Source organism: Atractosteus spatula, chromosome 6 (genome assembly GCF_055471065.1).
Source record: "Atractosteus spatula isolate fAtrSpa1 chromosome 6, fAtrSpa1.hap1, whole genome shotgun sequence".
NCBI lineage: Eukaryota > Metazoa > Chordata > Actinopteri > Semionotiformes > Lepisosteidae > Atractosteus > Atractosteus spatula.
The window spans coordinates 30959890-30975485 of NC_142711.1; the positions used below are offsets into that span (position 1 = coordinate 30959890).

At 37.2% G+C, this 15596-nt stretch overlaps 1 protein-coding gene across 2 annotated transcripts in view; it reads left to right on the forward strand.

Moving 5' to 3' along the window:
- agap3 (ArfGAP with GTPase domain, ankyrin repeat and PH domain 3) overlaps positions 1-15596 on the forward strand; it is a 264585-nt gene that overhangs the window by 125506 nt on the left and 123483 nt on the right. The window contains exon 1 of one of the 2 annotated variants that reach the window (XM_088918671.1): positions 8034-9387. The exons of the other annotated variant lie outside the window; for it this stretch is intronic. Within the exon in view, the coding sequence (XP_088774797.1) occupies positions 8034-9387 (1354 nt within the window). Of the gene's footprint in view, positions 1-8033; positions 9388-15596 lie in introns of those variants that run through there. 2 annotated transcript variants of the gene reach the window in all.

A 15596-nucleotide genomic window follows, 5' to 3' on the forward strand; every position in this document is an offset into this window, starting at 1 on the left:
CAGAGAAATGGTATTCTTCACATTCCCTGGTTGCTGTACTGTGCACTCTCCTGCAGTTGCCTACAGTATGTTGTAAAGACATAGAAATCAGGAAGAAAAGAAAGCTGTTTTTATGTTAGTCTTAGATTTTTAAAATTAAGACTAGGGATTCAGCAATAACAACAAAACCAGGTTGCTGTTGTTGTTGTTGTTTTGATGAGAGTGTCAGTGTTACAGTAGTTGCTCTTGTGTTCAATAGTTTAGATGCCTTTGTTGGTGCTGGATTCAGGCCAGGGTGTGACCTGATATCTCCCAGATTCTAGGAGAATTAAGGTGCACAGAGTGAAAAAGAAGAACTTTGGCTATGATGCAGTGCTTTGGAGGGAAAAGACGACAGAAGCCCCTGATTCTCTGCAGTAAAGTGGAACATCTGACTGGGGAGGAGCTCAGAGTCATCTCTAATCCCTGTTTTATAGAATCAGGTAATCTCTATGCTTCCCTTCCACTTTCACTGGCATTTAACATTTAAAAACACGTTAAAAATATAGAAAGTATGGAATTTATATTATTATAGTATAGAATGTAATTTTACAAAAAATACTGATAATTATTTGGGATTGTAATTAGAATTTGTTTTCAGCAACGTTAATGTTTGTATGTATAATAACTCCTGTATGCACAGCTTTAATTTTTAAAAATCCTTACCAGCTGTAATTGCAAGTGACTGTAGACTTATTTTAGAAAAATACAAAATAATACATTTGATGTTAGGGAAATATTACAGCTGTTAAGCAACAGTTGATTACAGTGGGGTGGGGCGGGGGGTATCCCAGGAATCAGATTTGAAATAAAGGCTCAATGTTGGTGGAATAAGTAACTAATTAGTTACCAATAGAGTGCTGTTTCTTTGCCTGTGATTAGGTACAAAAAGTGATTTGTCTGTAACTTAACTCTCTAATGGTATTTGTTCAAATCTATGAAGACATGTACAGTATTAAAGTGCAGTGGTCTTAGAATGCATGAGCAGGTCTTTTTAAACAAATGTGATATAACTATTACATTGGTTGTCATCTCATTTCCCAAACCAGTAGATCAGTGGTGTGTCTGCAGATAATTAAATGTTTCAGAATGTTAAGAACTAGAAAAACTGCATTTTCATCTTAAACAATTACAATGGGTTTGATTTTAAGTACTTTAAGATCTGTAGATATTTACACTGAGATTTCTGTATACAAAACAGTCCCTAACAACAGAATATGAAAGGAAGGGGCAGCATTGCAGGAATATTCTGTTTTAAGATGCTCTGATCTTCATCTTGAAAGCAAAGAATTGTTTCCTTAGGATTTAGAAGGCAGTATTTAAAATGAATGAGATTCCTCATTCATTAAAACAATCCAAAGCTACCTTCTCCCTTGAATAGCATGTCAGAGAGGGGAAAGGAGCCATTATTTAGATGTTTTTTCTTGGTTATTTTGCTCATTTTTCTTCTAACCTCGCACATATAGTAGATACACAGCCAGTCTGTGAAGCCACACTTCTATGGTCTTTGAGTTTGCCTAAATTCCTGGTACCTGTGCAATCTGCTGTCCTTCCTGTCATTGGCTCCAGTGACAGATGGTGCCAGGTTTGTCTGTACTGCAATGCCTAGCAGACAACCAGCTCGTATCCTGGTAGTCTTGCAGAGATTGGCCTGCTGTTACTTGGGCAACTAATGCCACCATGTCCTTGGCAGAACCTTAGAATGCTCTGGGTAAAGCAGTTAAGTCTAAAGTCCAAGAGAAAGAGATCTGATCTCACTGTATTAATTATAAGGGGATGAGGGGTGAAGAATAAATACAGCACATTTCCAATCTTTTGCACCTCTCAGAAGTGTTTTTCACACAGCATATTTATGAATAGCTGTAATTTGTTTTGACTGTGCAATCCTTGATGAAATTGGTTGAATTTGGTTGTCTCATTTTGGAACTCCTGCTGTCCTTGGCTTCATGTAGTTCTGTGGGTTAGGACTTTGTCTATGTCTTCAAAGACTTTTGAATTCTATGTGAAGGAAATTTATACACTTTATATTCATTTGCATCCGTTCTTTTTTAAGGGTCTAATTTTTCATACTGCATTTTAATTTTTAAGACGTTTCTCCAATCTTCTTAAACTTTCTTAAGATTCTGTTAACAATACAGTAACTTATTTTATACCACTGTACTCAATTTCTGTCTTGATGACATATTTTGCTTAATTGCAAATTATAGGCACCTTGAAATGCGCTATATAAAATAGTTTATTATTATGTTTAAAAGCCTTGGATTTTTGTTATATCTTTATCTTAAGTTAATAACTAATGTCTCTGTTTGACAATCAAGATTCAAGATTGTCGGCTGTTAGCTTATTAATACAGTATTTTGTGATGAAGGAGTCTTGTAGAGTACACTGTATGCAAAACACACAATGTGAAACAAAGCATATATTTTTGAAGGTTGAAACCATAACTGCTTTAAAAAATGTAGAAATTAGAACGGATCAAAGTATTGTGAAATTGTGAAGATGCTTACTGACTGCTTCAAGAAAGTATTAAAGAGGTTCTTGAGACCGTATAATAGTGGGCATTTTAGATGAATAGGATTCATGTGATTCTGTGTGCATATTGTCAATCTGAAAATGCAGAAGAATTTACAGCAGAAATTCCTTTCATTTCTGTTTCTCGTCAGGCAATACTTGTTGTGTTGAAACAGGGTAGAGTTTACTGTGTGTGTCAAGGCTGCAATGTTTTCTATTTTTATTTCTTTTAGATTCTTTGAATTCTTAGTGAATTTGTAGTCTGTAAAAAAAAAAAGAAATACACCTAGATGTGTAACTATTCCTCTCATAATTGTCAAGATTGAGGCAAATCGTGCACACTAATTATACAGAAAATTTCTTTTTTTTCTTAAAGAACATATATAAAAAGACATAAACCTAGCATGTAGCAGTGACCGTAATAGTGTATGACCTGATATAAATGTAGTGACCCTTTAACCTTTTTTCACTAATATACATACTCTCATGCAAAATATTATCAATTTAAATGGGGAAGAAAATTAGAGTTCTAGTTTGCCTTTAAACTTGAATAAATATGCAGTTTCATTCCCCTTCACACAGTATTACTATGTGTGTAAAATATTCTGACTTCTTTTTACAAGAAACACCTCTTTGGGGACCAGATTGGTACAGACAAAATAACTTAGAAATAGTTGTTTGAGAAATTGAGTATACTGTACAGTTGATCAAACTGATTAAAGGAAAGGTGAGATGTATTGACGGAGGATTTTTAGTCTAAGATTTGTATGAATACAATAAAATAGTGAATTTGACAAAAGAAGACTAATAAAGAATGTCGAGTTTCATGTTTTAAAACTAAAGAAAACTTAGGTTACTCTGTCACAAAAGAGGCAATCTTTACAAAAAGTGTTAGAAATACTAGCTGCGGTATTTTTTATTTCATTAGAATGAGAATAGCACTATCTAATCTGAAACTAATGTTCTGCACTGTATTGCTCTCTTAGTGGGCTGTGCTATCATCATAGCTTATGAACTGTGAAGATACTGTGCTTTATCATTATATTGTCTGTGGAAATGGAAAAGGCAATATGTTTAACTGCAATCATCTTTCTTCACTTTTAATAGTGTGGGCTGCTGACATGAGGAGGTTGGCCTACAGGTATAGCGTAATTCAAGGTTGAAGGTTATATGTAATCATGTGTTGCATTCACATCATCGACCTAAAGGCAGTATTTTGACTCTGTACTGTAAATAATGTATTGAATGTTGTTTACTTGCTTTATGTGGTTGTTTTCTTGTTGAACTGGTCACAAGAATGATGCAGACAGTTTATCAAATGGATTGTTACAATGCTGTGTTTTGATTAAGACCAGTGTCAAGAGCAAGAAGGGGTGATTGTCCCAGGGACTGAGATCATTAGATGCCTTTCATCTTTGCATTAATGAAAGTGCTGTACCCTGTGCCTGTATTCCTCTGAGGCCCATATCCTCATACTCAATTTGTCCTTAAAACCTACAGAAACAATCGTTTTGTTACACTTGGCTGGGCATAATACCAATGAGTGACAGGATTCATGATAGCTCATGCTGTCTCATGCCTTATTGCTTTGATACAATTTAGAAGAGTAACTGTACAGTGTGCCCGTATGTCAAAGCAATCCTATACAGTAGCTTTGCTATATTATTTCAACTTCTGAGAACAGGGATTTATGTTTATATATTATTTTGTGTTTTATGATACATAAATAGGAAACACATGTTTGGCTAACGTGAATTTGTATGTGTTGGAGTTCATGAGACCACATGGATACCAAACACTCTCAGAACATAATAAAGCCTTCCCTACTATCACATTGCATGGTAGGCATGAGTGTTTTCAGTGTTGATCAAGCTGATGTGCACACGTATCAAAAAAGTAAATTCTCATGCCATCTGACCATGAAAACCAGTTGTCATTGTCAATCTGACCGGTTGCAATTGTAATTCACTAAATATTTGTAGATGTAAAAGGCAAATGCAATTTTCAAGTTTCAAGTTTCTGCGGTTCGCCTTCAGAAAAGACTGCTTCCTTGCAACCCAGCCATGAATTCTGCGTTGATGCAAGCGATGTCAAGTGGCAGTTTTTAACAATTTGAATGTTTTCAAGATGATGGTTTGATTTGGTGATCTCAGACTGTTGCCTTTGAATTTATGTTTGCAAGAAATATTTACTGGGGTAGATTTAATTTTTCTTAATTCTTTTATGGTTATGCTCCAACTAGTGGACCTCAGTGACCTATGATGTGTGCTACTGAATGTTTTTCATATATCGTATCATTTTATAGCCCAGGGAATAGGGAAATGTTTGGAGCTCTCTATAGAATTCTGGATTTTACCATTACTCTTTCACATCAAATCAAATAAAGCAGTTAGAAGCTAGATAGATGAATAAAGAAATCTGATGTTATTTAGTTAAATTTTTAACTTTGTTAATAGTTAAAGAAATAATGAGAACAGTAACAACAAAACGTCCAGTACTGTGTCTGTGTTCCCAATGCTTATTATAACCACTAGGTTGCACTGCTTCCCACTTTTACTTCTGGTTGTTTCTCACTAAGACAAATATTCTACTACAGGATCTGTTTACAGGACCCTTTTGCATGGGGCTGATTTTACTGTAGGTCACATGAGGATAACCCTGATATTTAATTATATTAAAGGGCCTCAAAAGATGTTCTAATAAAGTATTACCACAGCCGGAAATAGACTGCTTCAATGTTGTTGTTAATTCCTTATTCTGTGGGATTTGTTGATGGTCTTAAAGGCAAGGCTATGGTTAAGAGAATCTTGTAATCCTTACTAGTCGACTCTTGCTTTACATTTCATCCAAGGTTAAAGTGCCTATCAGGTATCTGTAGATTAAATGATTATGACTTATGAATAGTGACAACTGTAAAGTATTGTAGTGGGATGTATTGATGCAGGCAATATTTTTACACAAGTGGGCTAGATATTTAATTCTGATTTGCATTCCAGTCACTTGGTAATAAGCTTAGGTGAATTCTTCACCAACTTCTGTGTAAGGTTTCCATACTATAAGCAAAGGTAAAACAGTAAGATGTTTAACTGGTATTTTGTAGTATTGCCAAGCATTAACTATTTTGACTTACCATCTAGTAGATTTTTAGTATTGCGAGCTTCAAGGTTCAAGCATTAATTACAGCTTAACTTGAAAGATGTCATTAAATTCCAAATCCCTAGATTTCCCCTTTTCACTTTTTTTTTTGCACGGCTGTGTTTCACGCATTAACAGTCTCCTGTTGTCTACAATTACACATTTGTTATTCTATGACAAAAACCACAAAAGACTAGAGGTTCAGCTAAAAGGAATCAGATCCTCAGCTAATAGTCGGTGCATGTAGTTGGTGAGCCACATTTGGGAGTTGCTATAGTTACCAAAAGGCCAGAAGATTTTTTTACACTCATTTTATTTCTCTGAAACTGATTTTTACTGTTTCATTTGTTCTTTTAACTAGCACAGCTTTTGAGCGCTACAGTCTTTAAATTATTCATTAAATTCAACCTCCTTATAAATGCATGAAATTTCTCTATCACCTGAAACTTTCTACTTTCTTTGGCCTTCTTTTCCCTTAATTCTTACAAGGGTTGGTTTGCTTACATTTTGGGATTTATATTAATATGTAGCATTAATCATCGCTGGTGAAAAGGCTGATAACATTTTTGCTTAAGCAATATATATTTCTGCTTCTATTTGCTTCTTTATGAGAAGTAATTCTTTTGAGTTCATTTGGCATGTAGCACATACTGTCATTTTTCATTCTTGTAAGTGTTTGGTGCTTACTGTATATACCTGCTGCTTAATGGGTGCTAAAATAGCTTGCGGCTTTCATGACACTGTGCTTTCTTGAAAGAGAATTCCAGGTGATGTCTGCCAGACAAGGCACAGGCTAAACTCAGTCCCTGAGGCTGCATTAGCTCATTATCAAGCACAGAAAAATGACCATTGTGGGGTCTGTGTTATGAACTGTACTGCCATTCTTAGCCTTCCATCCACTGGTCACCTACACCATAGAACAGCAGGATAAAACTATGGACTGATATGGAAAGAATTTGCAACACGTGGATGTGAAAAACTTTATAAAAAATAATTTTCTGAAAAATAATTTGTGGAATGCAGTGCTTGCCCAAGCTCATAAATCTGTTTCATTTTGATTACTTTTAAGCATCTAGCGTCTGCTGCCCCTCAGGGGACTTGATTCACCTGTTTCTAAAAGTGCAGTACTTGAAAACTGAGTCTTAAAGCTCTGCTGGTGGATTAGATAGGGGTGTGTTTGAGTAAAGGGAGGGAGGAGACTTCTGCTCAAAATGGGAATAATTGGGTAAAAAACACCTATAAGAACAGATAATGCTTTCTTCTCATCTGTATGCAAATTACTGAAGTATCAGGAGAAAGAATATACAGGGAAGAGGAGAGCTATAAAGTTAGCATTATAAGTCAGACATTATTCTCTCCTCTTCAGCACCAAGAGCAAAGAAATGAGTTTTTTTTTGTTTGGTTGTTTTTTTCCCCTCTCTTTCCTGCAGAAGAAAGAATGCTTGATAGACAGCATGTGAAGAGAGGATGTAAGAGTGGTTTTCTAGGACAAAACAGTCTTTCATAGTGGAGTTTCCATTGATGATCTTGCTGCACAGGACAGAAGTTCAATTTTTTTTTATTTCCTAGTTTTTTTTTTCGAGTCTGCAGAATTCTAACATCAGTCATCTGTTCTCCATCTTCAGTACCATTTTGTTAGCTGTTTGTTCAGTGTTGCTACTCCTGGCATTGGAGAGAGATCCACTCTTTGTATTCCTGTTCTTTGGAGTCGGGCATGGGTAAAGCTGTATGTATAGAGGACTGTTGCTTATCCACTACCACCATCCTGAACTGATGCATTGAGCAACAACAATTGCTGCAGGCATTGTGCTAACATTTTATATGGGACACTCTACAAGCCCGGACGAGACAAAAGTTTTTTTTCTATTCATACGTATTGCTGCTACAGTATGTACCATATAGCTTATATATAGTTATTTTCATTTTGACTCATATTTCTGTTGCCTATATATATATATCTTTTGAAGATTTCTTTTGCAACTTCATAAGTTCAACATTACAGAAGTTTTTTAGAGGTCTCAGGTGTTCTTTGTTTTGCAAACCAAATGCATAATTTGAAAAAAGTTGCTTATGAAGAACATAGAAGAAAAAATAGCTTTCTGGCTGTTATCCAGGTACTACCATCCAAAACCCAGCAGACCCCTGGCTGTGAGTGGAGCTCTAAATAAAATTTGGGGAAGTGAACTGTTGGTTAATGAAAAGCCTTTTTTCTTGTGTGTTTTCGGAGGTAAAGGATTTGTTTCTTTTTGCCTGCAGCTGTAAGAGACTTGAAATACAGAACACAGGCGTCCCCATAGTATGATGTGCAAAGTGAAAATATACTGGTTTTGATAGAAGGATCTACAGAAGTGAGACTTGTGAGTGCTGGCATGCTGCAGCAGAACGGGACTTTTTACTGTGGCTCTGTCACTCAGTCTAATAGAGATCAGGGTAGTCAGAGGAAGGCGGGGATAGGCAACACTCAGACTGCCTCCGCTGCTGAGAGCCAGCTCTCCTGGGAGCAGCAGGGAGTGTGTTCAGGAGAGCATGGAGAGAGCTTGGGGCAGGGGAGGTCTCCTAGAACTCTCTACGGCAAGCCTTCTCTGAAAGCGGACTGCAGAGGCGGAGAGGGGAAGGCAAGTGAAAAAATGAAGATGGACAGGTTTATTGAACGGAATCACTCCATGATAAAGTTTTCCGAAGTAGCCCAGGAAGGAATGCCTCCACCTTCTGTGCAGCGACGACAGGTACAGCACCGAACAGAGGACAGCTCAGCTTGTATCGGCACTATCTTCTTGGCCCAGGGCGAGCAACAGGGTAATGACCGTCTTTCCTCTGGGGACTCTGGGTCCCCATCTAGTCCTGGGCAGGTGGTGTTCCGACGGCTTTATCAGAGCCAACCTGATTGCAGCAGGAAAGTTGTGAGCATGTACAGCTCCTCATCCAAATTGGAATCAGTCTTGCAAGCTGCCCAGGAGAGACAGAGGAGACCCAAAAGCATTTGTGTTCTGGCAGAGTTAAACGCTGCTGAGACGACCCCTCAACACAGCAGTAACATTAGTGGACTTCTAGATATCTTCCGGCAGCGCAGAGCCAAAAAAGCCGAGCTTCGCTTCTCGGAGAGAATCAAGACCAATATTTCTAGGAGGAATATACAGGAGGTTCCCTTGAGGTCCACACCACGGGGGAAACCACGGCCAGTCAGTATGACCTTCCTAGAGATAAACAAGCAGGTTTCTTGCGATGACCTGGCCTCTGACAACTGTCCCAGCTTCAACCGCTCATCCAGTGACGGGGCCAGCTTCCAGAAGACTGGCTTCCGCTGGAATTTTTTTAGCAGAGTGGCCAAAGAAGGGGAGAGGTCCCCTCCGCTCAACAGGAAGGGTGACAGCCCCAAGAAGACATTGGCTTCATTCCGGAGGAGTCTGAGTTTCCGGATAAAGAGGGGCCGAGATAAAGGGGAGAGCGATGACCCGAGAGAGAGGCTCCGTACCAAAAGTGATGGTGATGAAACCTTGTATTCTACACGTCCATTTTCCTATCTGACTGGGAGAAGTCTGGCACCCTCTAGGGACAAGGCACAAGATGGGGGTATTCAGTATGTGAGGTACCAAAGCAAAGGGAAGCTCAAAGTCATGGAAATACCAAATTATCCGGCCAAGCTTTCAGAGCCCAGCACAGATGAACCCAGTGTTTGGAAACTGTTGACAAGCCGCTTTAAGAAAAAGGACCAGCCATCTAAAGGTAAATTTGATATAAATTATGTGAAGAGAGAGCCTAGTCAATTTCCTCTGGCAACAAATAAAAAAAGCCCAGGGTCCGTTGCCATAGAAACAGATACTGCATCAAAGCTTAAGGTAAGTTCTGTATGGATTGATAGCAGTATGTATGTTTTTCCAATAGACTCCCTGAACTGAACTGAACTCCTCTTCAAAGATTTTAAATTACAAAGTTTAGAGTCAGGTGCATACATCTTTTTGGATTTTGGATTAATAGACCGATTTTCTTTAACATGAGAATAGGATATTTGGAATAGGAGAATCGGGGGGATAGAGGGCAGATTAATCAAAATCGTGGTCATACAGACAAATGCTGGAAACTGTCCAAAGGTTTAAAGCCTACAAGACAGGAATCAATTTCCTTCTCCTCAGTTTAAGTAGTGGAATGTTATATTGCATCTCAAAATCTTGTTAGACAGTTGAAACAGATACCAGCTATATGACCAAAGTAAATTTCTTGCACTGTCCTGCTTCACTGGAGGCATGAGGGCATAAATAATCCTCTGGGTAACTACTGAGTTTACAGATTGTGCGTCAAAGTCCAGAATAATCTGACCGATGGACTCCTGAGTAAATGTGCACGTCTAGAAACAAGTATTATAGTCAAACACTTTGAAGCTGTTTTTTTCCTCTTAATCATTAAAAGCATTCTTTGGAGTAATGCCCACATTCTGTGCTCAGAATAATTTAGTAATCTGTGTGTTTCTGTTCTCTCTGTCTTGAATGCAGTTTGCCATACTTTTGTTCAGTACAGAGTGCAGTGTTTTTTGATCCATAATAAATTCTTATATGAAATGAGGTATTCCTCATATGGATACAGCTCTTTATTGATGTAAAGGAATTTAAATGATGGCATATGAACCTTTTTATGTGTTAGTATTTTGGCATTTTAAGAAGTTCAAAGAAATTTCTATATGTATAAATATTCCTTATTTAATCTTATTTTGGAATGATGTGTTATGTGCCTTAATATTAATATAAAAGGGTTTTCATAATATTAAAGTACAGTCCCCTGCAACATCAAAACAGTTCATTTGTATTTGTGATCATGGGGTTAATATAAATGATAAGTAAAATATTATATGTTTTATTTTTGTGTAATTACATGCACACAATCATATTAGAACAAAAACGTACTTTGTGTTCAATCTGGCAGACAATGCTAAAATAGAGAAACATCATGACAGTTTGTAAATATCAGCCCCCGTAATCTAGACGGTTTTGCATGAATGTCAGAAAAAAAACTGGTGTGACCAGCCACTTATTAAAAAAAATAAAGGGTTCACGAGATTGTGGCAAAGTGCTGTCTGTTGAAATGTGGTTTGCTTTAACCTGCATGAAAGTATAGCAATTAAGCACGTTAATTATATCGTTATTCTAGGAGAGGCTGTTGGCAAACATCACTCTTAAAAAAGGAGACACTTGTACATAACTGTTTAGAATATGATGGCTGCAAACCTGTATTTTAACAGTTTATGCACTGTAAGAGAGATGATTTTGTTATTGGCATCTTATCAAAATGACAGAAATCTTACTCGGTGTGTAGAGCATGGTTTCAACGCAGTATGCACAAGCAATGATTTGTTTGTTTTATTTTAAAAGCAAAGGTAAACAATCCTATCTACTGCATGGAAGAACTCTTCCTGATAAGGTTTTTGGGATATATTCTTAGCTGATGTCACTTTTGAGCTTTATATCACATTGTTACAATAGCAATTTTGTGCCATTTATTATTGTAATTACTTCCTTTAGGGATTAGTCAGGGTTCTCTTTTTGCATTCGATAATGATTCCTAAGGAAAGCCCGCACTGAGATGAGATAGATTTTATCCATTTTATTAATATCTGCACAGATATTTAACAATTGCAGATAATATTAATAAAAATACAGATCAAGGAATCATTATATATTTTCTGTATGTAACATGGCATACTGTCAAATTGAAAACATTAACAACATTACTATATGGTCTTACTCTCTTGAGCATTAGCACAAGCATAACAGCTTGAAGCACAGCCTTTGGATGGTCCATTCCACCACTTCTCTTTTTCCATGTGGCGGTAGCCATCTTGTTAGACATGGTGATCTATCTGTAGATGAATTGTTGAGAAAGATCTTTTTTTTAATTTGGGTATTGTAGTCCTAATGTTGTCTTGTATTGTCCTTCTGGAAATTGCCACTTTCATATCAATTCAAATTGTGTAGTGGAAAAACTGTTGTCTCGCACACTTGACCGGTAAACGTACTGTATTGCAGAGTGAACTTTGTGTTCAAGTAAATTCCTCGCCACATCTTCATTCTTCTACCACTTCATTTGCCAATTTTAACAAGACAGCCATCAAAAGTCTGCACACAAGTTATCATCTGTCAAGGGCAAAAGCACATTCATTGGTGAATAAAGTGTTCCATTACTCTCCCTGCCACCATGCTGAGATGTTCTTCGGCTCACAATGGATGATGATTTTGTCTCTCAGCTCTTACTAACTTTCACTCGTATATTAGCCTCTGAGCATGTAGTTGTTCAAGCAGGTGGTAATCAGAAATCATTCTGCTGCTCTAGGGAATCTTTCTTCCTGGAATTCCTTGTGTTGTAGCCATTAAAGCTGGACAGTAGTTCAGAAGATGGTTGTCACAGGTGTTGATGGTCCAGGCATTATGTGGTGACTCTCAGCCTTCGAGGGTATGGCCTGTCCCTCCCACATTGTCTTCCTAGCTTTGTGGGGCTAGTCTGCTGATTGTTGAAGCAGAACATTTCATTCTTTTTGCACTTTCTCACTGACAAAACAGAACTAGAAAATCTTCATTAATCAAGTGGAAAACGGTCATATCCTTTTCTTTTTTATGTTAATTAAAAGCACTGAAATACATTTTTAATGACTATAAAGAAAGTTAAGTAATCTGAGCTATGATACATCAACAACGATCACCTGATGTTTTCTTCTGAAATCACATGCCCTGTGCACAGTGTTCTGTTATTGCAATGCTACTAATTAATGACCTGTCTACTTACCTTTTAAAATGTAATCACATTTTGTATGTGGATATTTTTTATGCATCAGCTTGTTTCATTTCATAATGGTCATGGTTGCTGCTTAAGTTGGAACTAAGCAGCAGGTTGGTTTGTAAAGTGCAGGCTGAGAGAGGAACAACAGGGAAACTGTGGGCAGTGTGGTGTGGAAATACAGAGCTTGATGGAGGCAAACAGTCCAGGACTGTGGTCAGACACAATCAAGGTTCAAGGATAGAGACACTAGAGGCATAAAAGGACAAATGCAGACAGGACAAAGGTCTGTAGCACGGGAAATTAACAGGTCCAAAGCACAAAGGGACATATTCGGAGATGTGATCAGGATGAAGCTAGAGTTGAGCATCCAGGGAGAATCACAAGTGAAAGCAACAGGAACAAAAGCAAGTGGTTCTGGGGTCAAAACTAAACTCTAAATCAGAGCCCTGAGCATTGACCATGTATATCTTCAATATCCTGAACCATCAGAGGTGTTTGTGGTTGTACATTGCCTGCAGATGATTCAGGTTTCCTATCAGAATATTGCCATGGCAACCGGCACTGCGTAGAGGTGTGGCAGGCTGCCATGGCAGAATGGGAATCATAATCTCATCCAGATTTATTCATACAGATTTAATTCTACTTGGAAATTACTAAAAAACATAAATACACCCTTTTTAAACAACTTGTGGTGCCGATGCAACAAAAGTCATTCACTATTTTTGCATTATTATTGCGTGAACATTCTTCCAGTACAGTGAATATGTTAAGAAATAGTGTGAATGCAAAATGTTTCTGTGATGAAAAAGATTTTGCTGGTCCTGAAATATTCCTGTTGCTCTAATGAAGTAATTTCTGAAAGTCACAAGAATGGAAATACAGCCATTAAAATATTTCCTTATAGAAAACCTAGAAAAGAACACTTACTGTAAATGTGACAGTAAGATTTATTAATGGCAGGAGGTTTTTTTTGTTTGCTTTTTGTGCTGTTTAGGCAAGATACAATCCAATGTGAAAACACTGAAATAACTTGCAGTAAGTGAAAAGGCTGTTATTTTTATGACTAATTTATACTGTACACAGCAGACAGTTACCAAGGTTTTTAAATCACTCCCTAAATACTGAGTGTATCACAGCTCTTAATATGATATTATCTAAATAGTCTGAAGAGCAGTGCTTTAGTGATGTTTTTATAACGTCATTGCTCTGCAAGGCCCAGTGTTTCTTTATGGCAGCCTGGCCTGTCAGGGCTGTGGAATGTGGGCATGCCCCACTCCATGATTGAACTGAAGAGCTTCTAACAAAACAGTTCAGTTTTGCGTTGAAGGTGTTTCAGCACCTGTTGATACTTGCCCCATTGCTTTAGAAGTTTAGTTGAATGACTTATATTGTTCCTGTAACCCATCCTGATTTTCACATGTGAACTTCAGAATTAAGTATGCTAGGAGCCAGGCTTTAGAAAGTATAAGCTCCAGTCATGTCAGTGGTGTACCCCAATCCAGACATAAACAATACTTAAATGATCAATGTCTTGATGCTCTGATGGGATGTACAGATAGAACAGATATTAATTTTCCTGGCGGCTACAATTTTTTTAAATGGACAAGTTGAGTTACCCTTTTATTGTACAGTATACACTATAGAATCTGGTAAAATAAGCTATCTGTAAACATGAAAGCAATGTACAGAAGTTGTTTTAGCTGCAGTTCTTGGATTAATGGCTTTTTGGACATATGAACAAGCACCGTTATATAATAAATAGTGATAAAAGGTTAGTTTTATTTTTTATAGTTTGGTGGATATTGAAGTCAGAAATCGCTGCAACCATGTGATGCTGAACTATGCATTTACCTAATCTAACAGGGCTCTTCTGTTCTCACTGGACTCTAGCACAGAGAAGAGATGAATTTGTCATCTGATGGCATGCAAAGATGGGCATTTTGTCTTCCTGTCTTATTGTAAATAAGTTCTAACTTTAAATGAATAAATGAATAACTTTAGTAAATAAGTAAATTTGTTTTACTATAGTATCTAACATAATTATCCAAGTGTTATTGTTTCAAACATTTTGCAGACTAAATATCCAGCGGTAAGTACAAAACCTTTTCCTGCTCCATCTGTGAATCTAAATCTGTGTCCCTGGTCCAATAACGTCAAGTGTTATTGTTTTTTGTGTCGCAGTTAATATTTTTTGTGCTGATTAATATTTGGATGTAAACTATAGATTGTGGCTGAGGTGTAGGAAGAGACTCCCGTTATTAAAAAATCTTACTCAAGGAGGAATAAGAAACTCGTGTGTGGAAGGTTCACATACTTGAATTTCATCAGAAGTAGTCATCAGCTCTAGATCTGAAAATGCATCGTGGTATTTTGATAGAGATAGGTATTGATGTGCATTGATTTTGATCAATTAGAGTAACAACTGGTCAAGGTATATCAAGGTTTTTGCATTAGCCAGCAATATTGATCATGTCTAGGAAAGCAGAACTGTTGATTGCAATACAGTGAAAATAATTATCTTCATTTTAAAAGGGCTCTGAAGATGGATAACCAGGCCTTTTTTGTTTTCCCTGCTCTTCTACCTCTGTTCTAGAGGCGAGCGATTTTCTTTTTGAACGGTCTAGAGGGAGAGCTGGGTGAGCCACACTACCATCAAAATGTGCTTTACAGTTTGAGCTTAAGCTTAGAGCTGGTTTCCTTTACACAAAATGAAAAATAGCTACTTTTTCAATACACAGTCCAGCTTTGATTCACTCTGACAGCTGAACAATATAGTGCTTTAACTCTATAAATTATTCAGATTGTTAGTTGTCGCATCACTCCACTGAGGGATGCTGTGCTGGGATATAGTTCTCTGTAATTGCCTAGCTGTAGTGAACAATCTGACTTGCTTATTTGATGGATGCACTGAGTTACATTGAAAGTCAGGAGAGCCGTATTAAAACTTCCTACAAATATTTCCTTGCATTCTGTTTTAGTTATTTCTGTATTATCTATCTGTATCTAGATTAGAGTCTGTTACTTCAGTACTTCTCTTTATTTTTAAAGAAATGGAGTGTTAAATAGTCTAGTGTCTTGGTTAAATGCCACACTGGGTTGGGGCATTCTGGCTTTCCTAAAATTCCCCCAAAATCCAGTTGAAGTAATTTCTCACTTCTCTATCTAATCTG